General features: G+C 40.8%; 1 protein-coding gene across 1 annotated transcript; it reads right to left on the bottom strand.

The window, feature by feature from the left end:
• Nucleotides 1–4,503: 4,503 nt before the first annotated feature.
• Nucleotides 4,504–21,594, bottom strand: IL26 (interleukin 26). Its single transcript, XM_025927037.2, has 5 exons — nucleotides 21,211–21,594; nucleotides 21,069–21,125; nucleotides 20,756–20,890; nucleotides 5,028–5,093; nucleotides 4,504–4,937 (listed from the first exon to the last, which is right to left on the bottom strand). Exons 1-5 carry the CDS (start codon nucleotides 21,379–21,381, stop codon nucleotides 4,851–4,853), a joined length of 516 nt encoding a protein of 171 aa, XP_025782822.1. The 5' UTR covers nucleotides 21,382–21,594; the 3' UTR covers nucleotides 4,504–4,850.
• Nucleotides 21,595–25,868: the final 4,274 nt, after the last annotated feature.

Raw genomic sequence — 25,868 nt, 5'->3', positions numbered from 1 at the left:
AAAATTACAATCTGATGTGCTAAATGCTATTCTGAAAATATGCTGTGCAAGGGGTACAGCCTGGGAAGAGGGAATCAAGCAAGGAAGGCTTTCTGGAAGGGGTGACACAGCTGAGCTGAGTCTCGAAGAAAATCTCCCCAAATATTGCCTCCTCGGTGGAGTGAGTCTTGCCCTCCACCCCATGCACTCTGTATATTTCTCCATTTTGCTTACATTTCACCGTATATTTATCTTCCTATCTCCCTTCCTAGGTCCTAACTTGCTAGAGAAACTGTGAGTTTTATTTATCATTATTAGCTTAGCCATGACTGCATGACAAGCACATAGTACACATTCAATCAATATCCATAGAATTGATTGGTTTTCATTTTAGCTAATAACTCACAGCCCTGGTGAAGGACTCCATTTTTATGAATCCTTCTCATGTGTAGTAATTCACGGCACAGTTCCACATCAACCTTTGAGACTTTCTGCTCAGCCTGACTGAACTTTCACTTTTTGTTACTACCATCGTGTATACATCTGACCGTTCCAGAAGACTCCCTAACAGGGAGGACAGTGACTCTCACAGCCTTCTTCCCTGGGAAGCTGCATCAACCATGGCCTACCTGGGAAGACAGTGTTCTCCCAGAGGGCTGCCGAAGGAAGGACAAGGGCCACACTGCCATCCCAGGATCCTCTGTCAAGAGCGTCAGTCATAAGTACCGTGGAATGACTGACTGGGTGCATGTGCTTCCGTACCTTCATCTCTGGAAACAATGACAAGAGGTCTGAAACCAGTTTGAAACCTGAACATCGTGGCTTGACTTTTTTTTTGCATGTTATCTGTGGGCAGGTTAAAATGATCAAGTTCTATTTTCTAAGCTGGACCAGAATGAGGTAGTGGAAATTCATTATAATGCAGTGTTTCCCAATGTGTAAGACACATTCCACCCAGGGTTTGCAAGATGATTCTATGTGGTACGCAAATGAACGTGTTTTAGTTAAGAATTTATCTGTTTAAGGGGCACCTGGGTGGCTCGGTCGGTTAAGCGTCCGACTTCGGATCAGGTCATGATCTCACGGTCCATGGATTCGAGCCCCGCATCGGGCTCTGTGCCGACAGCTCAGAGCCTGGAGCCTGTTTCAGATTCTGTGTCTCCCTCTCTCTGTGACCCTCCCCCGTTCATGCTCTGTCTCTCTCTGTCTCAAATATAAATAAACATTAAAAAAAAATTTTTTTTTAAAGAATTTATCTGTTTAAGTTTAGCAACCTATTTTAAGAGCCATATATGTATTAACAGTTACCTTTTACTGGGGGCAAGTAAACGTATATGTGGATTTAAATCGATTGTTATGCAAATAATAGCACAGGTATTCTTAGAGGAGAACCACTGTTACATTACATTCCTCAAGATTCATACCGACCAGTAAAAATTACGGCAGGAGATGTGCCAGAGCCAGAAGAAACCTTGGAGGCTATCTAATTCAATTCAATACTTTATTCACTTATTCATTCAACAAATATTTATTGGGCACTTACTGTTTATTAGGGTTTGGGCAGAAGAACTACAGCGAACCAGAGATAGTCTAATGAGTGAAACAGATATGAAATATACAGAGGAATTATAATTATGATAGGTTCTGTGAAGAAGTAAAGCATATATGAAACCATCAACAGTAGAATAATGTTTGAATGAAATCTTAAAGGATCAGAAGGAGTTAACCAGGCAACCCGAGCTTGCAGGTGGTACTGAAGGCAGGCGGTGGGAAGAGAGGAGGGTGTGTGAGACCCAGACAGAGCAGTGTACCTGGACTAAGGGACAATCCAGCCCCTCAGTATGCAAATATCTGTATAGATCACCTGTGGCAGTTAATTTCAATCAGGACCAATCCAGAAATGGAGGCCCAACAGTGAAGTGACCTGACATTGGCCACACATCCTAAGAGCAGCAGGACCAAAGCCTCAATCTATTCCCTCCTGGGTCCATACATTTACCACATGCTTAGGTAGCGTCCTATATTCGGGCCCTGTACTGGGTGCTGGCGATTCTACAGGGACCAAAACAGACAAAACCTTGCCCCACACAGCTTCTATTCTGATATGGTGGAGACAGCCAATAAACAAGTCAATGTAAGTGTGTCTGTCAGTGGGGTGATGAGGGGTGAAAGGGTGGCTCTGGAAGGGGTTGATACTTTGTATGAGTGACCCTCTGATGATGTGGGCAGAGGCCTGAAGGGAGACAGAGAGAGCACAAGTGGGGAGGGGCAGAGAGAGAAGGAGACAGAATCCAAAGCAGGCTCTAGGCTCTGATCTGTCAGCATACAGGCCAACGCAGAGCTCGAACTCACAAACAGAGATCATGACCTGAGCTGAAGTCGGACGCTTAACCGACTGAGACACCCAGGTGCCCCAAGACTAGTCAGGTCTCTTAACCCCACTGTGGCCTCTTCCTACCACTCCATGCTGTTCACCGGTCTTCGGGCTCCTTCTGTTCTACCTGTGCTAAGAGCAGGCTCAGCTCCTTCAGCTCTAATGATATGCTGACCTACACAACGTCTTCATAGGAAATTTAGTTTCCTGGGTATAATATAGGAGGGATCTCTCAGAAGGAATCTCCATCTATAAATGCTAAATGGCTTTAGGGTTCATTGAGCACTTTGTGGGTGTTTGGGGGTATGTGTCCATTTCCCAAAATGTAACCATCTCTGGTTCTGATAAAGTCCAGAGTAGGACCTATAAACCAAAGGGAAGGCTTCATCCAAAGCCCAGTGGCCTCACCAAACACTTTTTCTCACTGTGCCTCGGGACACCAGCTTCTCTCTTCTTGCCTTTTCAATAGTCCAGTCTCTACTCAAACACACTAAAACCATGCTTTTTCCTTAGCATTTGAGAAAGTTTGCTTGTGAATAGGCATTGAGACATGGATATTGGTTTCTTACTGGGTGATGACCTTTAGAGTCCTATAGTGCTTCTGACTGAGTTTAGCAGCCTTTTGACTATTCTGGGCAAATGAATGATTTTGGGAAATAAACAAACACATTGAATTCAATCACCAAAAATATTGGGGAGCACGAGTGAAATTGTTTCCTTCAGGACCTCGGGTTTGCTGACCAGCAAATGAATATTTCATAGCCCCGCTGATGTCTGGAGTCCATAAGCAATGCGGCAGGTTAGGCATGGTTTGCAACCAAGACTGGAGACCCTGGGCTCTGTGGAAGGACAGCGTGGTCAAACTGAGGCACGAGGGGCAGCTTCTAAAAGTGGGGTAATGACAGGCCATGGGTACACCACCTCCTCTCAAGTCCATGGCAAAGCCAGGGGGCATATTCCTCATCGCCAGGATCCCATCTCTTCCAAACGTTCCTCAAAGAAAGTAGGGTGCCCAAAACAGACCCATAACTAAATACGGAGTACAAACTGATGGTTGCCAAGGTTGTGGGGTGGGGCAAAAAGGAGGAAGGGGAGTGGGGAGGTACAGGCTTCCAGGTGTGGAACAAATAAGTCAGAGGAATGAAAGGTACAGCATAGGGCCTATAGCCAACGGTATTGTAATAGTGTTGTGTGGTGACAGGTAACGGGAAGCCCTAGGTCAACAGCGCAAGATGAAGAGAGTCCTCCAGGCTCCCCCTTTCCATTTCCTTCTCTCCACAACTTGCCCTCTCTAGGGGGTCTTAATAGAGATAAAACATGGGACCACAGGGTGTGGATGGGGAAAGCAGAGAGGAGGAGTGGCAGGGGACAAAGAAGTGATTTTGGAAAATGAGCTAGATCGAGAGAGGCTAGTCCCTAGCGAATAGAATAATCAGCATATGATTGAAAAGAAGAACTGGATGGTGGGAAAGCAATAAAGAGAAGAGGGGCCAAGGACCAAATCCATATGGACCTGGAGGAGGCCCTGCCTATTCATATCACAAAACACCAAGTCACAGTGTTGTCTGTGTGCCTCGGTGGCACGAGGAACACTTTGCAGAAGTGAACCGGCCATCGCACAAACTGCTCGCTGAAATGGCCCGGGTCTTGCAGGCCTCTAGGTGAGAAGCCAAGTCCATGTAATGCAAAAACAAAGGCCCAGCCATATTATTCATTTAACTGAAGGGCTAGCTGGGCAAGTGAGGCTTTTAAGCCCTGAAAAGTTTCCTGTAGAGGAATTTCAGCTGCATTGAGGCTTTTATTTGACCTCCATCGACTTTCCTAACTGTACAGCACCTGGAAGGAGCATGATCAATCTCTGACAGCATCTCAGGTTGGTAGCTTGTGGTCTTTGAGGCTTGAGTTATCTGTCAAAGGCCTTCCCGTTAAACCATTCCGAGCAGTTAGTTTACATGTCTGTCCCATCTGATCTGATCTGGTTGTTACCCACTGTACTCAATAAAATTCCAGCACGCTGTCATAGAAAGGACATCCAGGAGAAGGAAGCACAGTTTACTTATTAACATGAAGATCTGTTGGGAGCTAAGTTCACACCAGACATAATTAAAAGTCATAAAAACCCTTAAGTAGATAATAATCACAATAGCATCTATGGAAGTCTCGATAACATTATATCGTATTCCAGAAAGCTGTCATTTTTCCTCTACAAATATTACATGAGTTAATTCTGATTATGCAGCTTTAACTTAAGTGTACTTGGGGATAATAAAACATGTTCAGGATGAAAGTATTCTTTGAATATATAGAAAATGTACATATTAGAGATAATTTATGGATCTCCAAAACTTTATCATGTTAAATTTACCTAGTCATCTAACTTGGTATCAGTACCATGTACAAAAGTTTTTTAAAAGCAATACAGTCTTATAAATTTATTTCCAGTGGTTCTCATTATATTCCAAAATAACAATCAAATCCACGCACTTGGCTTCTTGCATTACTTGATGCTTTCCAGGAATTGTTTAATCCAGGAAAGAAGAATATCCAGTTCACTGACAGCTTTGTAGATTCCTTTGTTTCCAATCTGCAGATAAAATAGAGATATAAAAGCAGAAATTTTCACATTTTAAAAAACAAAGTACAGTATTCAAAAACAATGATTTGAAATACTTACCCCATAAAATGTTCTTTTCATCCGGGTAATCGTTTTCATCTCTCTAGCTGATGAAGCACATGAAATCTAATAAATCAACAGAAAATACAGGTTATATTATTGAAGAGGCTGTAATAATACTTTTCTACCCATTCAATAAACATTTATTGAGCAGGTATAATGTTCTGGGCATAGATGTGCACTGGCAAATAAATAATAGTTGGTCTCTGTCATCACAGAGCTTACAGTTCCATAGGAGACGCAGATGATAAATAAAGAAACTAACATAAAGTTACAAATTACAAGGTACGAGTAAATCTGTGTTTGTAATGCCGGGGACTCTATGATAAAGAATTTACAGGAATGGCCTACTTTCAACTGGATGGTCAGGGAAGGCTCTTTTGAAGAATGACGTTTAAATTAAAATCTGAAAAATGAGAAGGAACCAGTGGTATGGGAGCATGAAGAAAGGATAAAGGGCATTTGGGGAAGATGCACAGGAGAGAATAATTCAGGCACAGGGGAGGGTGTGTAAAGGCCCAGAGGCAGGAAGGCAACAAGACTAGAGTAATCCAATCAGAGAGACAAAGGAAGCATGGGAGATGTGGGAACTTACAAGAACAAATTCCCTTTTTGGAAAACCATCCTGTCCACTACGTACATCGCACAGTACGGTATTCAGGCACTAATTGCCAGGAGAAAACATCAGGAAATATTAGTTTCTAAAGCAGGAGAAGGAGCGTTCAATGTTTTGAGAAGATGGCTTGTAACCAGGCTAGGAGAAACTGCCAATCTCCTTTGAGGAGGTGAATTTTCAAACCCTTTCTGAGCACAGAAATCACTTAGTAGTCAAGTAGGAGGTCGTTAACATTGTCTTTTGCTTGCCCATGACTTTAGTTTTTACTTGTGGAAACTCAGTGCTAGAACAGACCAAGGAGGTGGTATAGGCCAATTCTTCTCGATTTACAGAAAAGAAAGCCAAGTCCCAAATGGCTAAGTTGCTTGCCAAAGGTCCTGTCCTAGTGATAAAATCGTGCTGGGCACATCAGTAAAGGTAACAGTTAAAACTCATGAAATGGAGGGGCTCCTGGGTGGCTCAGTTGGTTAAGCATCCGACTTTGGCTCAGGTCACGATCTCATGGTTTGTGAGTTTGAGCCCCGCATCGGGCTGTGTGCTGACAGCCGGGAGCCTCCTTCAGATTCTGCGTCTTCCTCTCCTTCTGCCCCTCCCCAGCTTGCGCTCGCTCGCTCTCTCTGTCAAAAATAAACAAAAACTCAAAAAAAAAAAAGAAAACTCATGAATGGAAACGGCTAAAAGACAGCACTTTTGCAACCAATAAGACATGGCCAATGTCAATCAGCAGGTCCCTTTAGGCCAGAACACAAAGAGAAAAGTGGGGACAATGGGAAGCATTCAGGCTCCTTTTCTTACCAAGCAAAAATAGCTGAAATGATTTGACAGTTATATCCTGAATGCTGTTACCGGGCCTAATGGTGGTGATGGTGTCATGACTGCCCAAGTGGGGACTCTACTTTCAAGTATACGCTGTGTAGAAGGAAGAGACCCCTCTTGTGCAAGGGGCCTCCCCGATTAGGCACAGAAGAGCTTGCAGACACAGAATGTTCGGGTTAAGGTATAGTTTACAGGACTCACGCCACGACATTGGATTTTCCTGTGGTAAGAACCCTGAATTAAGAAGAGGACACTTCAGGGGCATCTGGGTGGCCCAGTCAGTTGAACATCTGATTCTTGGTTTCGGCTCAGGTCGTGATCTCACGGTTTGTGAGTTCGAGCCCTGCGTCAGGCTCCTTGACAGTTAGAGCCTGCTTGGGATTTCTCTCTCCCTCTCTCTCTCTCCCCCTCTCTGGCTTGCTCGCTCGTTCTCTCTCTCTCTCTCTCTCTAAATAAATATTTAGAAGAAGAGGACATTTCAACCCAGACCAGATCCAGTGAGGCCAAAACAATGCGTGACAGATCCTGGACAGTAGTAGGCCATCCCAGAGAGTACAGTCAGAAAGAATCCATTCATTCATTATGCAAATGATGAAGTGCTCACTATGTGTCAAACTTCAGTGCTGGACCCTGAAGACATAATGATGAACCAAAAGAGTAAATAAAGAGCTGCGGACAGGAAATTAAAAAAAAAACAAAAAACAAAGAACACCAGATGAATATTATTAGGTAAAAATTCAGCAGCTCCAGGAGCTCTCTACTTTGTCTCAATCCCCCTGCAACTGAAGACAGAAACACTGAGAAGATTGCTACGTAAAAATAATAACAGTCAACAGGTATTATGTTAGTATTATGTATCAGGCACTAATCCGAAGGCTTTGATTATACTACCGCATTCGGTCCTCACAATAACCCTGTGAGGTAGGTGCTATTGTTATCCTCATTTTGCAGATTCATAAGCGGAAGCACAGAAGTCAATAGTATGCTTGTGTACACACAGTAAGTGGAAGAACTGAGATCCAAACCCAAATATTCTGACTCCAGAGTCTGTATTTGAAACCACTCTATTATACCAAAAAAAAAAAAAAAAAAAAACAATCAGCATAACTTGGAAAAGATATTCCAATTCAGCCAAACTCTTGTTGAAAACCTTCAAAATCCAGTTCCAAAGAGAGATTAGTTCAAAGATCTCTGTTCTGCATTATAGAAGGGAAATGCTGGAAATGGCTTTAGAGGACGAAGCTGATCGGCAGAGACAGAGACGATTTCTACGTGAAAATGGGCGATGTGATAATAAGCAGAAGAAGAAATACTGTGGGGGGTGTGTGTGTGTGTGCGTGCGTGTGTGTGTGTGTGTGTGTGTTTCTTTGTTCATTTTGTTTTTCAGACTGGAACTACAAGAGTAAATTCGAGAAATAACAAAGTCTAGGTCCAGCCAAGAGAGTAGCTATGGAAAGAAATTCAGACAGGTCTGCCCATTATCGTATAAATAGACAGTTTGATTAGATGCTGATTCCTTCTGACCTGAAATTATCTAATAGAAAAGTAGTTGGTCCAAATCTTGCAATGGGACGAAAGAGAACTTCATAAGAGAATCAACATCTGCCTAAATCCAAGGCACTGTAGCAAAGTTCTTAGGTGCAAGGATCGACCACAAAGTACAGAACCAAGTTACACGGCACAATATCCAGTATGCCTGTGCTAGGATGTAAAGATTTAACACCAAAAGTGGGAAGCCAAAAAAACCAACCAAATTCTGGACCTTACAGAAGTTAAATATCATTAAGGCATTCCTTCTGACTGTGTCTCTGCCCAGAAAACTCCAGCCCGCAGCACATCCCAGAACAGGGTGGGAAGGACAAGAAGGACTTCTGCCTTCACTCCACCTAAGAAGGACGAGGAGAGGAAAAAAGGAGAAAAATATAAGGTTTGGCAAAAAACAACAACAAGAACCACCTCCACCACCAACAGCAATAGCAAGAAACACTTAATAGTGCCAATGTTGCCACGGGAGCGTGCTGGTTTATGGGATGCTTTCTGGTGCCTTGAGATCCATTCACTATATGTGGCCTCCTAGTAAAGATCTGATGCAGAAGGTTCTCGTTTTCCTCACTGCTGTCAACATGTCTACAGACCCAGCAGAGCAGCCAGGTTTTACGGTCACAAGTCAGATGGCTTTGCCATCTAATATGCAATTAGAGAAATTTCTAATGCAATGATCTCCTCTATCTTATATTTCCGTGTATAGTTGCATTTGCTGAAAACAATGCACAACAAAGGGTCAGCGACATTACTGTAGGAACGGATGCATGATTTGACAAACTCAACCAAAGCAGATGTGATCAGACTGGAGGCCATTTGTTAGTAGAGCTAGAATAACTAGGGCTCAAAGAAAAGTATGAGATGTCAGAAGGCAACAGCCTAGTCATGCATCATTAAGTTAATACATTTTTATTGCATAGTTATTATACACTAAGCATACAATAGTGCCTCCACCCATATCACATTGATTAATTTAATTTTTAAAAGTAGCCTGCCAGGGGCACCTGGGTGGCTCAGTAGGTTGAGTGTCTGACTCTTGGTTTCAGCTCAGGCATGATCTCATGGTTTGTGGGTTCGAGTCTCACCTCGGGCTCTGTGCTGACAGCATGGAGCCTGCCTGGAATTCTCTCTCTCTCTCTCTCTCTCTCTCTCTCTCTCTGCGCCTCCCCTGCTTGCTCTCTCTCAAAATAAATAAATAAACAAACAAAAAAGTTTTTTAAAAAAGTAGCCTGCAAGATAGGGGCACCTGAGTGACTCAGATGGTTAAGTGTCCAACTCTTGATTTCAGCCCAGGTCATGATCTCACGGTTTGCTTTGTGAGACTGAGCCCCTCCTCGGGCTCTGTGCTGACAACAGAGTCTGCTTAGGATGTTCTCTCTTGAAATAAGTCAGTCAGAGAGAGACAGATTTCATATGATTTCACTCATACGTGGAATTTGAGAAACTCACAGATGAACATGGGGAAGGGAAGGAAAAAGAAGATAAAAACAGAGAGAGAGAGACAAACCACAAGACACTGTTAAATACAGAGAACAAACTGAGAGTTCATGGGCATTGCAGGGGGTATTAAATGGGTGACGGGCATTAAGGAGGGCACTTTTCCGGAAAAGCACTGGGTGCCATATGTAAGAGATGAATCACTGGGTTCTGTTCGTGAAGCCAAGACTACACTGTATGTTAACTAACTTGAGAATAAAACAATTTTTTGACTTAAAAAGTTTTTTTTTTTTAAAGGAACGTTCTCTCTCCTCTCTCTCTGCCCCTCCCCCTGCTTTCATGCATGCACGCTCTCTCTCTTTCTCTCAAAATAAATAAATACACTTTTAAAAATAAAATACAGTAAAATAAAATAAAACAAAATAAAATAAAAGTAGCCTGCAAGATGAAAAATGGCCTTGGCGCACAAGCGATGGCTCACAGTCTGCTCAGACAAATGGTGACGCAAAATTACAACACTGTGTGATAAATATTGTGATTTAAAAAAAAATACAATTGCTCCAAGAAGTAGAGGCAGCCTGACTGTGGGATTCCATAAGACTTCCAGAAGAAAAACTCCAGTTAGCTGCACCTTGAAGGGTGAGTGTGGTGGAGTGCAGAGGCAGGGAGAAGGGCCAAGTGGGCAGAAGAAACTCAGTGCTCCAGACTGAAGAGCGCAGAGATGATCTGGACACCCTTCAGGTCTCAGCTAAAATGCCCAGATTCAATGAGCTGCTGTCTGGCCCCCAGCTTCCAGCCCCGCCGCAGCGCCTCCTGCCGCCAGCTCCCTGCACAGCACCCAGCCCTAGCTGAGACCCACTGAAACTGGCTGGCAGCATTTTCAAGGAGTTCTAAAAGGACGGAGATATTATATGTCAATTTTGGTTGTTCCAGCATCTGGAATAGTGTTCAACAAGTATTAGATGCTCAATAAATGTTTGTTGAGTGAAGGGGTCAATGAACACAACGCAAGCACCAGCTTACAGCTTTGAGGTTCACAGGGCCTCTGGTTTAACAACAGAATGAAGCATGTCCCGGGCATCAGTGAGCATTTTGGTTTCTTAAAAACAACGGGATGAACAAATACAATCCGTAATTTTGTGTCCCCAATCTCCTCACATTTTGAATAATTATACAAATTTAGATTATGTATGACCGCTAAAACACAAATGGAAAATCCCTCTCCACTGATAATGCTGTGGAAATGAAATACATGGGTCAAGGACTAGACAGCTACACATGCTGTATTCCTGCAGAGAACTAACTGTACATAGTGTATTCTCCAAAGAACGACCTCAAATTCTTTCTATGAAGAGTTTGATTAGCTTATATCCTATCATCAACAAATGCAGCATTTTCACAACCACTGGAGGAATGTAAAATCGTACATAAGCCCCTATGTTTACCTCATCATACGACTTCAGACTGGATTGCACCATCTTTTTTTTTTTCACACAACATTTCTCCATGTTCCATAGAAAAAACTAGAAAGAGTTTCCAAATACCTTCACTACAAACTCTTAAACGCTCTCAATGTAACTTTATCAGAATGAGTCCATGCATGCCTGTTAACTAGACTTATTATGGTGATCGTTTCATAATTGATACAAATATTGGATCATTATGTTGCACACCTGAAAACTAATATAATGTTGTATGCCAATTATATATCAAGAAAAAAAAAAGAATAATTCCACATAACGTAGCCCATGGAAAGATAGAGCTGTGCCCCATAATTCTGACAGAGAACTTATATACCGCTAACTAAGGAGCGAATTTGGCAACAAAGAGATTCTGTAATATCATTAGAAAATATATATACACCAAGATTTAAACCGGTTACTCAAAAATGATCTCTTTATGTTTAAAGAACTACTATAGGGGCACCTGGGTGGCGCAGTCGGTTAAGCGTCCGACTTCAGCCAGGTCACGATCTCGCGGTCCGTGAGTTCGAGCCCCGCGTCGGGCTCTGGGCTGATGGCTCAGAGCCTGGAGCCTGTTTCTGATTCTGTGTCTCCCTCTCTCTCTGACCCTCCCCTGTTCATGCTCTGTCTCTCTCTGTCCCAAAAATAAATAAACGTTGAAAAAAAAAATTAAAAAAAAAAAAAAAAAGAACTACTATAAATTGTACACATTATGCAAGTTAACACTAACATGGGCACTGAAAAGGAATTTGTTGTTTAGGTGACCCATTCCTTTGGAAATTGTCGCCAAAATGTAATTGGAAGAAAATTAGTGTTGTGTGTAAGGAAAGCAATAAGGAAAGACACTAAGAATTTGACAGCACCGTTATATGCTAATAGACACTAGCATGTGCATTTAAGTCTTCCAACAACCACAAGATGAGATTATTGGTATTGCTGAAGACAGGTTTTGGACTGGACTTTGCGCTTAATGAGAGAATAACACAGGGCTGGTCTCACTTTCTACTTCTGGTTTTATCAGTTCAATCGGTTGCAATGAAAACAACTTGAAACTGCCAGGATAAGTAACAGGCATGTTTTGTAAGTTGATAAGCTAGTTGCAATTAATGACACAAATTACCTGTTGAATACACTACAAGATGTGGAGACACAAATATTCTCTTAGCCAAGACTTACCAGACTTTAAAATTAAGTACATATAATAAATATAAAGAAATGTATTTAATGGAATGTCAATTAAAGGAGATAATGAAATCTTAAAAACTAGTGGAGTTTTTTTTTCAGTTTCAGTTTCAACTTTGATCACTAGCGATTAGGCAAATTTTTCATGAATTCAACTGAGCAACTCGTAAGTTCCTTTTTAAGTCTGAGAGTATTTGAGCATCATGAGAATCTTTAGGGGCACCTGGGTGGTTCAGTCAGTTAAGTGTCTGACTTTGGCTCAGGTCATGGTCTCACAGTTCGTGAGTTCGAGCCCTGCGTCGGACTCTTGTGCTGACAGCTCAGAGCCTGGAGCTTGCTTTGGATTCTGTGTCTCTGTCTCTCTCTGCCCCTTCCCCACTCATTCTCTCTCTCTCTCTCTCTCTCTCTCTCTCAAAAAAAATAAATAAATAAATAAACATTAACAATTTTTTTCTAAAAAAAAATCTTTCATGTGTTTTTTCACATATGCATAGGTCAGCTTTCCAAATACCATTTAGCCAAATACTATGGCTAGCAAAGATTATAAAAATAAAAATGTTTACATTCCCCATAACTTATTTCCTTTGAATAATTATACAATCTGAATTGCCCAAATCAGACTAATTTTAAAATACAATATTTTATTAGGTGCTGCAAAATACCTAGAATGTTACAAAAAACAAGGAGATGACATTCAAATACAGTGGTACCAGAATTCCCGACCAAATAGCTTATCATGATAATTGTCATGGTTCTGTCTCTTAGGAGCGGTTTAATAACACGCCAGTCTTGGTGGACTTAAAAAATGGAAGGCAGGAAGCTTGTAGAAGCCAGAAAGAGTCCTCAGAAATGAAAAATAATTTAAGTCCATGAGTTAATAATAACTCTAGGAGAAAATAACAACTCACTGATCACCTGGGAAGAATGTTAGAAAATCAATTCCTTATATTGAAAACTAGTAAAGAAAGAAAAAGAATTAAGTATTTGTTCTGCCTTTCTTATATGATAAATTTCTCAGGAGAGCCAAGTAGTAAGGGTAGGTTCTGTTTGTGAAATTACCCCCATTTATAAATAAAGAAGGTATAATAGAATTTTTAAAGTATCATTTTGCAATGCCTTATGAATAAATATATCTAGACAATAATTAACGATTGCTAATATCATAAACATAAAAGCCATATACTATGTGTCTCTGATGAAAAGTACACAACCCTACATATAAAGTGATTCAGCCAAAACATCAAGCTGAATCTGATCAAGTATCTATGTGTAATTACCAATGTATGGAAAATAAAGAAAAACAAATTAAATGACAATGAAGATTCAATCCTCAAACTGCAGACTATGAGAAACTTTGTAAGGCAAACAACGCTATATCTTTAACAAATAAATTGGAAGAAGAACAAGAAGAGGAGAAAAGAAAAAATCTGAAAGACTTCATCCCTAATAGAACTGTACCACAAGATATGCTAAAGGAAATCCTTCAGAGAAAAAGAAGATATTACCAGATAGGAACCTGGGTCTACGCAAAAGAATGAAGAGTCTCAAAAACGGCAAAACACGGAGTTTAATTAATAAGTTAATAAAAGGGATAAAATGGAATCATTTAAAAAATCAATCGAAAAGAAGTCAGAAAAAGAAGAAAATGGAACAAAGGATAACTGGATAAATAGAAGAGAAACAACAGGGTGGTAGATTTAACCCCAACCATATTAAAACCCCATCACATTTAAGGTAAATGATCTAAACCTACCAATAAAAAGATTGTCGGCATGGATAAAAACACACAGACCCTAAATATATGCTGCCTAAAAGAAATCCACTTTAAATAAAAGGCACAAACAAGTTAACAGTGAAAGGGCAGAGAAAGATATATCATGCTAACACTAATCAAAGGAAAGCTGAAGTGGTTCTATTTTTATCAGAAAAAGTGGATTTCAGAACAAAGAATATTATGAAGGACCATAGGGTACTTTTATAAAATAAAGGGGTCAATTCATCAAGACGATATTGTAGTCATAAATACTTACGCACCTGATAGCAGAACTTCAAAACACATGAGCTACTATACCATGAATACTGATAGAGAAATAGAAAAATTCACAATTAATGCCAGAGATGTCCATAAATGATAAAATAAGTAAAAAAAAATCAGTAAAGATATAGAAAAATTGGAAAATAGTAACAATTAGATCTAAGTGATATTTATAGAACACCCCACCCAACAGCAAGATATCAATTCTTTTCAAATACACATAGAACGTTTATCAAAATTAACCAAATTCTGGGCCATAAAACATGGCTCAACAAATATCAAAGGCTTTGAGTCACATAAAGGATGCTCTTTGACGAAAATGAAATCAAATTAGGAATCAAAATCAAAAAGGCATCTGGAAAAATCCCCAAATATACAGAAACTAAAGGATTCCCTTCCAAATAACAAATGGATCTAAGAAGAAATCAAAAAGGAAACTAGAAAGTACTTCAAGTTAATGAAAATAGCACAACATATCAAAGATTGTGGGATGTAGCTAAAGTACTTTGTACCAAAAGGGAAATTCAAAACACTGAATTCCTATACTGAAAAGATTAACAAAACCTCAAACTAATAACTTCAGCTTTCACCTTAAGAAAACACTGAAAGATCTCAAATTAGTGACCCAATCTTTCAACTTAAGAAAACAGAAAAAAGGGGCGCCTGGGCGGCTCAGTCGGTTAAGCGGCCGACTTCGGCTCAGGTCACGATCTCACACTCCGTGAGTTCAAGCCCCGCGTCGGGCTCTGTGCTGACCGCTCAGAGCCTGGAGCCTGTTTCAGATTCTGTGTCTCCCTCTCTCTGACCCTCCCCCATTCATGCTCTGTCTCTCTCTGTCTCAAAAATAAATAAACGTTAAAAAAAATTAAAAAAAAAAAAAAAAAAAGAAACCAGAAAAAAAAGAGTAAACTCAAATGTAACAGAAGAAAGGAATAATAAAACTCAGAATGAAAATCAGTGAAATCAAAACTGAAAATCAATAGAGGAAATCAAACTAAAAACTGATTCTTTGAGAAGTCAATAAAATTGATGAATTTCAATAAAATTTCAGGGGAAAAAAGGGTGAAGACAAAAAATACCAATATCCACAATGAGAGAAATGACATCATCCCATACTATTACAAACATTAAAAGGATATTAAAGTGGGTTGCCTGGGTGGCTCAGTCGATTAAGCGTCTGACTTCTGCTCACGTCATGATCTCACGGCTCTTGAGTTTGAGCCTCGCCTCGGGCTCTGTGCTGACAGCTCAGAGCCTGGAGCCTGCTTCAGATTCTGTGTCTCCTTCTCTCTCTGCCCCTCCCCTGCTCACACTCTGTCTGTCTCTCTCTCTTTCAAAATAAATAAACATTAAATTTAAAAAAAATTTTTAAAAGGATACTAAAGAAATAACATGAACAATTTTGTGGCTAAAATTTGGTAGATTTGATGAAATGAATAATAAAATTGAAAAACACAAATTATCAAAGCTCACTCAAGGAGAAATTAAGAACATCAATAGCTATGCAGCTATTAAAAACTAAAATACTTAGTTTAAAATCTTCCCATACACAAAACTCTAGGCAAAAATGGCTTCACTGGATCATTGGCTTCAAAAAATGGCTTCAAAGGATCAATTCTATGCAAGCCCTTCCAGAAAATGAAAGAGGGGAGAATACTTTCCAACTTACTGAATGAGATCAGCATTATACTAATTCCAAAAATGAGACAAAGATATTAAAGGAAAGGATACAAATGTCCCTCATAAACATAGATACAAAACTTATTAATAAAATTTTAGCAAGTTGAACCTAACAATACATGATAGGGATAACGCATTATTACCAAATAGAGTACATCCTGGAAATGCAAAGTTGGCATAACTTTGAAAACCAATGAAATTGGTATCAATCGTCTAAAAAATAAAAATCACATGGTCATCTCAACAGGTGAAAAGGCATTGACCTAGATGTGAAACCTAAAAGTAGAAAAAATTGTAAATGAAAACATAGTAAAAGTTCTTTGTGACCTTGTGTTAAATAAAGATTTCTTAAATGTGGCACAAAAGGCATGATTCATTGAAGAAAAAAATTGATAAGTTAGACACCATCAAAATGTAAAATGTCTTCTCTTCAAAAGACACTGTTAAGATAATGAAAAGATGTCACAGACCAAGAGAAAAATATTTGCAAATTATGTATCTGATAAAAGATTTGCATGCAGAATATACTTGAAAACAAACATACGCAAAACCCAGTGAGAAAATGACCAACCTCTTTTTTTAATGGGCAAAATATCCAAACAGACGCTTCACCAAGGTTATATTGATGATAAATAGGCAAATCAAGAGATACTCAACATCATTAATGACTGGGGAAATGTAAATTGAAAACACAATGTGATACCACAACTACACTGGCTGGCATGTGTAAACATTGACCATACTAAGCGATAGCAAGGATCCTGAGTAGTGAACTCTCACACACTACTGGTGAGAACGCAAAATGGGATAGTCACTTTGGAAAACAGTTTGGCCATCTCTCACAAAACATACACCTAACTTATGATCCAACTATGCCACTCCTAGGTATTTACCCAAGAGAAATGAAAATACCTGTCCAAAGACTTGCATACAAATATTCATAGCAGCTTTACTTGTGATAGCTTGAAAGCTGGGGGGAAAAAGAACCCATCAGTAGGCAAACACACAAATTGTACTACATCATTATCATAGAATACTACATGGCAATAAAAAAGGAATAAATGACCGATACACTCAGTAACACGAGTGAATCTCAAAATAATTATGCTGGGTGGAAAAAGTCAGACATAAAAGAGTGTAACATATAGGCCATTTACATTAAATTCTAGGAAATGCAAAAAAATCTACAGTGACAAAAGGCAGATCAGTGATTCCCTGGGGACAGAGACAGATCACAAAGGGGCACCAAGAAACTTTTGGGGGTGATGGATATGTCCATTATCTTAATTGTGGCGATGGCTTCACAAGGGTATACGCATGTCAAGACTACCAAATTACACACTTGAACTATGTCCAGTTAATCGTGTGTTGATTATATCTCAATAAATCTGTTAATAAATACATCATAAATATTAAACATACCCAAAATATATATGGAAAGCTTACATACTACTCTTATGGTTACTCTGATGCGTGGGACTCCTGAAACTTCTAGCAGGTCTGACAGCAACTCATTTACCTTACTCCAAGCTTTCTCCTTCTCTGTTTAATGAATGACACCCCCTCCCACTCAGCCCCCCAAGTAAGAACCTTAGGCTCATCCCAGACTCTCCTCTCTTCCTCAGACTCTCCTCACCCTTCCCTATGACCCGAGTGTGTTCACTCCAGCCACATTATTGCAATGCTTTTTCTATACTTTTTTCTCCCTAGAGCCTCACCCCCCCCCCCACCTATATCCCTCTCCTTCACCAAAGAGCTTTCTCTGAAACATAAGAGTATGTGATCTTGCCCTGCCCTTCGATGGCTTTACATTTTTCTGCAGGACAATCCTTATCCTTAGCCGGTGTTATCATGCCTCTCTTAGCCAGCCCTTTATTAGCATCTCCTGGCTAAAATCTAAACAACCAGCCTCCTCTAGACATTCCCCAAGCCATTCTACATTCATACTCAGTTACTTGCTGTTTCCTGAATATGATATGTCATTTCACACCATCAAGCTTTATTCAAGCTTCTCCCCCCGCCATTCCTGCCCCCTCATTCCCCAGGAAACCGAATGCAGTCATCACCTCCTTCAATAATACCTGCCCTCCAAACCTCAAGGTGGACAGAATTAACTACCCCCCCCCCCCTTTGTGCTTCCACAGTGACCGGGTCACACAGAAAACTCAGCATCACACATGTCACATTTCATGATTCACTGGCCTTCTTTGTTTACATCTCTCTGCCGGTAAGAAGAGTACACGCACCAGAGACCGGGGACTTGATCAGACTGGTCTTTCTCACCCAGGACAGAACCTGGAAAATACAGAAGTAGGCCACCTGCTGTAAGCCAATTTGCAAAAACTCAGTTTACAAAACTGACTTGTTTCTTTTAACCATTTAGTTCCAGTTGATTGGGTTTTCATTTGTCTTTACAACACCATTTGCAGGAAAGTTCTATATTCACAAGAAGAAATCATTCACTGACTAGAGCAGGTGCTCAGTAAATTTATATTAAACAGATACCAGCTTCTCTTACCAAAAATACAAAATTATGATTGGCCAAAAGATTAAGCCAGACGCAAGCACCTATTTCCCCGACACAATGTCTGCGAAGGCTTTCCAAACTCAGGCTAATCCTCTGATTTTCTTTTTCAGTTTCGCAGAGGTGGTTGGTATACCTCTCAGCATAAACTCCAAAGTCTGTGAGACAAATTAACTGGGGGCTAGCAACGCTTGACTTCAGGTGGGAGAAAGTAAGAAGGAAAGCCCAGAATTAGATGGCGCTCAGGGAGGTTGAGTGGACGTGTGTGCTCCTATTTGGCCACAAGGGGGAGCCAGCCACTTTGGTACGCAGTCACAGCCCGCGCCGGAGGTACCCCACTGCTCCCACAGGCCGTGTGACCCAAGTCCCTGAAAGAAACATCTCTATTGGCAGAAGTATCTTTTTTGACAGATCTCGTTAGGGAAAAAAACTTCTCCAGAAATAAATCCAGGCAAACCAGAGTTCCTAGATAATTGTATTTTTCATCTAGAACGTTTCATGGTCTTGGTTATAGCCATCATTGAGTTCTCTAGCTATTTGAGCCGAGGAAACCCAACTGATGGGAAAATAGACACACCTTTAGGGGCTCCAGGCGTCTAGATACACTCTACAGTATCAGGCAAGAATTTATTCTAGTGCCTCACCACCATTAACAACTTCATTTGAAATAACATGATATGAAATCGACTGACTAATGCAATGAATAGCACCTACACAGAGGAATCGGGGTTAAAACAAAAAGTGAAGAGAAACAGGATGCATTTAAAAGAAAAAGAAAAAGGAAAAAAAAAAAAAAAACAGGCTGAAGAGGATCCTGGTCTCCAGACACCGAAATGGAAGCAGCTCGATTGTTCGTTTGAACTCCACCCCAGGCTACAGTGGGTGCCTTAGGTCTCATTATTTCCCCTATATCAAGTCCTTCAAGAGGTAGTCTCCTCCTCCTCAAATCTTTTAGCGCGAAAACGCTCTTACTTATAACCTAATAGGCTGGCGGGAGGGGGAATGAAATATAAAACTACATAATAATTCAACTTAAATTTAAGAGGCTATTTATATTATTCACTATCTTAACAAGATGACCTCAAAGGTAAAGTACAAAAAAAGCCAAAGAGAAGTGAGGATCTTTCCATTAGTTTAGGCAAGGGAATTGGCCCAGGGCATTCTCTCTCTTCTATAAAGAGGCACCAGGTTGTAATTTTTATGTTGCAGATACATGAATGGGATCGGAGAGTTTATAAGACACCATGCAACTCTAGCTTCAAACAAGGACATAACTTAAACACAAACTAACCAAAGAAAAAGAGAAGATAAATTCAGTGAAATTTTTTACCTACCGACCACCTCACCCACATATAATGCCTCTGTGCTGTGGTCTGCAATTTGAGATCCTGAACACTTTGACAGACCCCAAGGAAAACACATCTTAACTCTTAAGTGAAACTCCACCTGCAACTGCCCGGAATTGAAGTCTCAGTGACCATAATGCCCAAGAGTGGAGAATTCGTTTCCATCTAGCAATCCAAGGACTGCAATAATCATCACTACCCCCCCTTCACACCGCCTGCAAGGTACAATCATAAGAGGCTGAGAAAGCATGCTTGGAACCCAAACAGGATCATAGAAAAGATTTACCATCCCCCACAGAGGCAAGTCGACTAATATTGCACTGATCCCAGCTTAACTGTTTTGCTTCATTTTGTTTCATTGTTCTGCACCGGTCTTTCTTACTGTGAATGTTTATAGAGAAATGTGGTCACTTTAACCTTCTTAATTAGTTCCCCATTGCTTGTGGTGACAGTGGCCATACTGCAGCATCAAATAACTTAAGGGCCAAAGAAAACATACCCCTGTTTTTATAAAGTTTGGACTGAGACCGTGCCTTAAAAAGGGTATAGCTATAAAAAAAAATTAGGTAAATAAGAAAAAAGCAATCTAAAAGCTCTCATCAATATGGCAAGGAAAGAGAGGAAGAAAGAAAGAAAGAAAGAAAGAAAGAAAGAAAGAAAGAAAGAAAGAAAAGAAGGAAATAACAGCCTAGAATAGTGTGTGGCACATGTTGGTGCTTAAGAAATATTTATTAAATAAGTGAATGAATCACTTGGGACTCATATACAGAGCAAACAATAAGTAAACAAACAAATAAATAAACAAATATTGAGGATCATTCCGTGGTATTTTAGATCTCCAAGATGTCGTATGTGCCACTCCTTAAGAATAATAAATATTAAAAAAAGAAACAATAAGTATTGGCATTATGAGTTACTCGTGGTTATTCAGTGCTGGTTCACCGACGATAAACTCTCCATTTGGACCACAAGCCACCAATTAGAAAGTCCCTTTTACTCACCCTTGCTTGTGGAGACAGCTCCCTACATGCTGTTTTCTAGGTAGGTTTCTAGGATCAAACTCACTGTGTTTGCTGTGCATACTTACACAGCGGCTCAATTGCTGCCTAAGGCTATGAAATTCTTCCACAAAGTGTCTTTCCTTGCAGACTTGTAATTGGAGTTGACCAAAAACATCGTCCATGAAGAAGGACAGAAGCTGTTCTTGGAATCTGCAGTTTTTCTATAAATAAGATATGAGAAATCGCATAAAGTAAACCGTGGGATATAGTTTTTGTAAAATGTCATTGCAATCCCCACCTGATTATGACGTAATGACCACCTGGAAAAATTAAAATGCAAGAGGGAAAGCATCAAACAAGTAGAAAGATGAAAAACATTTAAAAAACCCTCTGGCTCACCATAAATAGCTTTTTTGTTTTCTTTTTTAATAATCGTATATTTTTAATGCGGTCTTCCTACAATAAAACAAAAGGAGATAAGTGTTATCCAGAATTACAAATGTCCGTTAGGTCATCATTTTAAGCAGAGCCTGATACTTACTGGAATTGTTGCTTTGAGCCATGCCGCCTTGACGTAGAGTCTGTCAACAGCTTGGGACAGTGTGCCCCTTGGGTAACAACCTTTCGCAGAGGAAGATTGCTTGTGCTTGGCGATGACAAGAGACAGAGTGGCAAACAGCAACCCAGACCTCAAAATGCAATTCGCCTGCATCTCCCTCCACCCCACTCTGGGCACCTGTCGCTCGCCAGACAGTTTCTTGCGCTGGTTCGATGATCGGATAACCTACTTACTTAAGCCCTCAAGGCCACCTCTTCAATGAGATCCTGTGGTAGATAACTTACAGTTTACAGAGAGGAAGATCACTCCGGCTGTTCTATTTTTTTTAGAGCTTGCTTCATAACCGAAAAAAGCTTTGACCGCACTGTCTGTGGCACTAAGAAAAAGCACAAGTTTACTGGGAAGGTTAGGGCCCCCTTTTCAAAAAAAAAAAAAAAAAAAGGTCAAGTCAGAACCTCAGTTGCCTATCACAACAGATGCATTGTTTTTTGCTTTTTTTAAAATTTTTTTTTCAACGTTTATTTATTTGGGACAGAGAGAGACAGAGCATGAACGGGGGAGGGGCAGAGAGAGAGGGAGACACAGAATCGGAAACAGGCTCCAGGCTCTGAGCCATCAGCCCAGAGCCCGACGCGGGGCTCGAACTCACGGAACGCGAGATCGTGACCTGGCTGAAGTTGGACGCTTAACCGACTGCGCCACCCAGGCGCCCCACAGATGCATTGTTTTAAACAGGTTCATGACATGCCAGTAAGGGAGACTCATCTCCGGGAGGCCGTGTGATTTTTTTTTTTTTTAATGTCCATATGAAAAATAAAATCTCCTTTTTAGCCAATATCCCCACCCCCCGCCAAAATTAACCACAGGTAGAGTGGAGAGCGCTGGGAAACTTGCTCATGATCTCCTATGGGTTTTACACATATCCCTTGCAGAGTCCTTCGCCAGGCTCCCTCTCTTCTCTCAGGAGCCACCTTTCTTTAGCCAGCCAGCCTTAAGACCCAAGAGAGTTTTCCAATTTTTCTCAAGAATTTTTCCAGCTCAGAAACTGTAACTCCCCTAACATACTCAAGATTGTTTGGCATAGGGACCTGGGGTTAAGGCCCACGGTTTAGTAAATTCTCTATCATCTCTGTCCAAGTTGACTGCCCAGCTTCTAGCGCTGGACTTCGAGTAGCATGCACATTTCTTAAAGAAAGAGACCAACCTTTCTATCTCTGAATCCTTAGCCCCTACCCAGATGACGCCTCATCTAAGGAAGCACAGCCGATGTTCATTGAATAAATGCTTTCCTTTCTACGTCACAAAATGCTACTGTAACTGTGTTGTTTTTTTATTCCATCAACAAATTTCTGTCGAGGATCTGCCTATACAGAGACCTGTGCTAGGTACCAGGGGGACTATAAAGGCAGATGGTCCATGGAATCCCATCCTCAATTCTGCCCCAGTTCTTCTGATAGTGGTGACAGGTATGGTCCATGTGAGGGAGTAGCCCCAAGCTAAGAAGTGGATGTGGCCTAGAATCATATAAGGAGAAGCAAAGACAAGGCACCAAAGCCTAGCATGCGCAGTTAACGTAGTACTTGAGCAAAACAAAACTGGAAGCTGGTTGTGAGCAAGAGATTCCTCAAAACTAGTCAGTTACAGACTTCAGAATTCAAGACAAATGTCTAAATCAAAGACCACCAGGCTGGCAAAGGAGCGAAGAGAAAGTAGGAGTGAGAGGTCCAAACACTGGGGAATATTTCCTGCTGCTTCAAAAAGTAGGTAGATTTTGCAACACCGGAAGTTTATGCCCACAGGACCAGCTCTGCTGTGAAAGACACACTCTCTGAGGTGAGATGGGAATGTTCACAAAGAGCTACAGCAGAAGACAGCTGATTGGGAGCACAAAGGGAGTTCACAGAAATTTTACAAAAATTCAGGAAAAGGAAGAATTCTTTTTTAGCTAGGAGTAGCTTAAAGGTGTTTGAACTGGGACATGGAATATCCCAAGGTGGTGTTTTTGTTTTGTTTTGTTTTGTTTTCGAGAAGAGTGACGCCTACTATTCAAAATTCCTTTATAGAAAAGAGTATGAACTACCAGGGATCAAAAGCCCAAATGCTTTCAGAGGGTGTAGGATTAACATAAACACCCTGGGTAAACGCATATGGGACAGTCGGAACTAAATTGCTTACATTGCCACCAAACCTAAAATCTGCCTAATTATACAGCCTGTAAACACACCGTGTGGGTGCACTAAAAGGACCACACAAAATCCTTCCAGGAGCTGTACACTGCCTTGAGCAGCTAATTTGGGGGTCCCTGGTGTGCGGCAACAAAACGTTAAGTGCAACGCGAATCGCTAATATTGGTAAATGAATATGTGTTCTGACGAATTTAACTCCTGCTGGTTGCATTTACATAAATGTCTCATGTCCCTGAAACTATCAGGACCCAAGGAAGATCATAACATCCCAGGGATGCCTCCGCTTTGATTCACAACCAACTCCAGAAAACTGGCCATTTCCTTATGTCTGAAAACCGTATCTCCCTGTGGACCATAGTCATCCTACATCTTAGTTGGCACATCAGCCTCATTAGGGTCCTTCAAACAGTCCAATCTGGGGGCGCCTGGGTGGCGCAGTCGGTTAAGCGTCCGACTTCAGCCAGGTCACGATCTCGCGGTCTGTGAGTTCGAGCCCTGCATCAGGCTCTGGGCTGTTCTGGGCTGATGGCTCAGAACCTGGAGCCTGTTTCCGATTCTGTGTCTCCCTCGCTCTCTGCCCCTCCCCTGTTCATGCTCTGTCTCTCTCTGTCCCAAAAATAAATAAACATTGAAAAAAAAAAAAAAAAAAGTCCAATCTGGCCCCCAAAGGATGACAAGTGATAAAGGAGACTCAAAACCCAGGTCCTAAAGACAATTCCGACAGGGGGTTCCAAAAGTGCCCCCAAGTAACAAAAGAGCCATTAGAATAAGTATGTGATGTCCTTGGGGCACCAGCTGAAACACAAGTCTCTCTCATTTTGGATGTATTTTTATTATGTCACTTTTATAAGTTCCTTATACAGAACTACATAAAAATGGCTATTGGTTACAAGGAGATTTGGTTTTGAAACTCAGATGCAACTACCCTACTAGTTGTATAGCCATGCGGAAGTTGCTAATCCTCTCTGAGCTTTAGTTTTTGTCGTCATTAAAATGGGACAATAATTGTACCTACTTCAGACGGCTGTCATGAGCAAAAAATATGATAATATCAATAGAATGCTGAGCACAAGGGCAGCTACAGATGCACCCTGCAAGTGGTAACTATTACATTATTATTTTTCAAATAATAAATGTATCTTAATCTGTCCAGGTACTATACCAAAATACCACAGACTAGATAGCTTATAAGCAACAGAAATTAATTTCTCACCGACGTGAAGGCCGGGAAGTCCCAGATCAACATGTCCGCGTGGTCACAGTCTGGTGAAGCCTCTCTTCTGGGTTGCAAACAGCCAGCCTCTCACTGTGTCCTCACATGGTGGAAGGGGCAAGGGATCCCTCTGGAGCCTCTTTTATAAAGGCGCAAATCCCATTCATGAGGACTCTGCCCTCATGACCTAACCACCTCTCAAAGGTCCCACCTAATACCACCAACTTGGGGTCTAGAGTTCAACATATGAATCTAAGACACAAGCATTCAGACCACAGCAAAATGCATGTGCAATACTCTGAATAATGTTTAAGTCTCTCACAAACTTTCAAAAGTGTTGAGAAATGGTTGAAGAAAGTGAGGAAAGCAAAGGATGAACAATGATCTGACCATATTTCAAAGAGTATGCAGGCATGAGGAATTCAATTCACCCCCACACACATCCAGAAAGCAGACCGGGGCCATTAAGTGGATATTTTAAGGCTGCTACTCCTACATAATGTACAGGAGAACATTTAAACAACTGATCTGCCCCAAAGCACAGCTGGCTACCCCAATTCCCAAATGCCGGTATGGCAGCCATTTTCCTTAAAATTCAGCTCCACCCTCACACACCCAAAAGAATGCTAGCAGCGCCCTCTGATGGTCAAGCATATCTAATGAGCAAAATGGGTTTCATGCAGAGAATCACAGCTCACTTCGAGACCTCTCCTCTGTAGGAGGAAAAAAACAACACCCTTAATTGCTAAAGGTTTCCTTAGTTAAAATTAAAATTTTTTAATTTAATTTAATTTAATTTAATTTAATAAAAATTAAATCGGGTTCCTTAATTGCTAAACGATTTAGTTGACTCTAAGACACATTTGTGGTTTGGCTTTTTTCTTTCCCCCACATCTTAATATCTCTGAAATCACAACCCGTTTTATAATCCATCGTCTTATAATTACATCACCAAGTCAGCCCATACACAGTTGTCCTTCCCTGTGCAGTCGCCAGTCATGTACCCACTTCAGACTGTGTGCATGGCTGTTAGTACGTGTGTTGAGTTGAATTGCTGTTCAAATATCTTTAGAAAGATTGCACTATGATTCAGCAATGAAATGAAAGTTAATGTGTTCACAGAAAGGCACAGAACAGCAGTGGGATGCAAATCTGCTATTAGAGAAGCAAGTATTTGTCTTTGGAAGAATGACCAAAATTACATATTTTCTTGCAAGGCAACAACCAAGTGCTAAATGTTA

The sequence above is a fragment of the Puma concolor genome, chromosome B4 (assembly GCF_028749965.1).
Source record: "Puma concolor isolate L17-30 chromosome B4, mPumCon1.1.hap2, whole genome shotgun sequence".
Taxonomy (NCBI): Eukaryota; Metazoa; Chordata; class Mammalia; order Carnivora; family Felidae; genus Puma; species Puma concolor.
This window is presented reverse-complemented; position numbering and strand designations above follow the sequence as displayed.

What these genes read in the sequence shown, in the direction of transcription:
- IL26 (XM_025927037.2), bottom strand. Translation starts at nt 21,381, where the DNA reads ATGCAGGCGAATTGCATTTTGAGGTCTGGGTTGCTGTTTGCCACTCTG. An exon ending in GGCTCAAAGCAACAATTCCA is followed by an intron (nt 21,126 to 21,210) that starts GTAAGTATCAGG and finishes GTTTTATTGTAG; the next exon opens with GAAGACCGCATTAAAAATAT. An exon ending in GGCAGCAATTGAGCCGCTGT is followed by an intron (nt 5,094 to 20,755) that starts GTAAGTATGCAC and finishes TTGATTTATTAG; the next exon opens with ATTTCATGTGCTTCATCAGC.